Here is a 2,150-nt window from a genome sequence, read left to right on the forward strand (position 1 = left end):
TTTGATTGACAGATGACCGTTGATATATGATTGGCCGAATTTAGGTGTTCGGGCTGACGTATAACTAACTGGCCTGCATAAGATAATGGGAAAAAAACACAGATTATAAGACAGGATTTTTTTTTTTAAATAGACATTTTCTAAAATTTGGGAAAATATTGACAATATGATTTCCCTACGACTTTAAATAAATAAAATTTGAAGAAAAAAAAAAAGAATTTGGAGAAAACAGCAATGTTACTCTCAAAACCTTTGTTTTCCAAAGTTTCATTTCTGGAATGCATTTTGTTTAAATATTACTTTACAAAATGTGTTTTTTAAATTCCCATTTACAAAACGTGCTCTTTGCTTATAAACATATTGGATCAAAATTCCCTCCATACTTCATTGCTTTTGGTCTGTCCGACGCTAACATCTCTCTGCTCGTGCCTCAGCACATTTTAAGCAGTCTCAGAGACTTATTCCTCATGTTAGGGCCTTCAGTAGGCGAAATGTCTTTCCCCAGTCGGAAAACGAGCAGAAATAGAGCCGCTCAACCGAATCTCTCTCGAACTAACATCATGAGCTTCTTCTTGCCCTTGTAGATTTGCTTCAAGTTGTCTATAAACTGCGTGAATTGGATGTGTCCATCCTGCGCCATCAGGAACGTCTCTCTGGCCTTGCTGAGGAACTCGATGAACTCGCTGTAGTGGCGTGGGCTGATGTGCGTCAGCCGAGAGTGCGTGGTGTTGATGTAGGCCCCGATGGTGGCGTCCAGCAGCTGCCTGAGTGGAGCCTTGTCCAGCGACATCATCTTCCCCGAGTTCCTGCGACTGTGAAGCGCCACCATGCCCGGCGTGGTCAGCGTGCACCGCCGTAAGATGTCCGACAGTACCGTGGCGCACTTCACACTTTTCACCACCAGGGGGATGACAGCAGCCAGCTCGTTCTTTCCCAGCGAGTGGCTGAGGGCGCAGGCCCAGAGCACGTCGTTGATGGCTGGGTGTGTGTCTTGGTTGTAGCTGAGGTTAAGGTGCGTCATGGCTAACGTCGCTAGTTTGTACGCCCTCATGGGATAGCCGCGGTGCTCCATGTAGCGTGCTATTGTAAACAGCTGAGTGTAGTTCATTCCTGTAGAGGCCGCGTCCAGTACGATCTGGTAGGCCGTCTCGAAAGCGATGTGGTCCTTCTCGCATAGCGTCAGGGCAGAGAGCGCACAGTTTTGGGGGTCCTTCATGGCACACTGCAAGGCCAGGGTCCGGGCGGAGTTGGCGAGCTTTTCCTGCTGATTGCAGTCCAGATGAAGGCGGACAATGGTGCTATTGGACATAATGGTGCTGGCCACCACGCTGGTCGCTTCCGTCGGGGTGAAGAGCGTGAACCAGTTCTGCATGATGTTGTCTAGAGCAAACACACCTAAGGAGAGAGGAAGAAAGGCGTTAGCTTCAAGCTTGATTCAAACATGGAGTAATCGGAGACTGAGCAGGTAACTGATTGTTCAACAAACACATTTTGAGCATCAAAGCAGCGTCCAGCGCCTCAACTTAGATGAATTTAGAGCATTAAGCACAACGGTCTTACTTATAAAACCAGATAAAGTCCAGACAAGAAATTGCTTTTATTTGCTTTGATGAAAAGCAAAACAAGTAGTTGGAAGATGTTTTTAAATGAGAAAGTAAACCCCAAAATATGATCTTTATCTTAGAATTTATCTTTATTTTAGAATTGTGTGGGTATGGCGAGTGGGAAAGAACAGGAGTTGGAAGACGCGCCAGCAGCACTTTGTAGGTCTGCTGTATGGGAGCGCTTTGCATTTAGAGTGACCTACGATGACGGCGGAAAGAAAGTTGTGGATAAAAGTGCAACAGTGTGCAAGCATTGTGCAACATGTTTTGTTTATGCTAACAGCAACATGACCAACATGTCATGCTAACCCCAAAATCCCTCATACTCCGTCAGCAACCCCCGCTCCGCTCCAGACCGGCTGCTCAAAGCAAAGCCTACAGCCTCCACTGTGGCTTCATCCGCTCCCCTCTGAGTCCCTTGGAGATGGTAGAGGGCATGTAACCTGACAACAGCCAGATGCATGTGGCGGAGCGAGACATGAGCGAGACATGAGCGAGACATGCATCTGGCTGTTGTCAGGTTAGAGAGCATGCGCCAGATGATTA

At 47.0% G+C, this 2,150-nt stretch overlaps 1 protein-coding gene across 1 annotated transcript in view; it reads right to left on the minus strand.

Annotated features, from left to right (window-relative positions):
- Positions 1-220: 220 nt before the first annotated feature.
- LOC107090586 (zinc finger SWIM domain-containing protein 6-like) overlaps positions 221-2,150 on the minus strand; it is a 79,580-nt gene continuing 77,650 nt past the window's right edge. The window contains exon 14 of the mRNA XM_015384048.1: positions 221-1,395. Coding sequence (XP_015239534.1) covers positions 533-1,395 — 863 coding nt within the window. The 3' untranslated portion in view covers positions 221-532. The remainder of the gene's footprint in view (positions 1,396-2,150) is intronic.

This window comes from Cyprinodon variegatus, unplaced genomic scaffold (genome assembly GCF_000732505.1).
Source record: "Cyprinodon variegatus isolate N-32 unplaced genomic scaffold, C_variegatus-1.0 Scaffold300, whole genome shotgun sequence".
Taxonomy (NCBI): domain Eukaryota; kingdom Metazoa; phylum Chordata; class Actinopteri; order Cyprinodontiformes; family Cyprinodontidae; genus Cyprinodon; species Cyprinodon variegatus.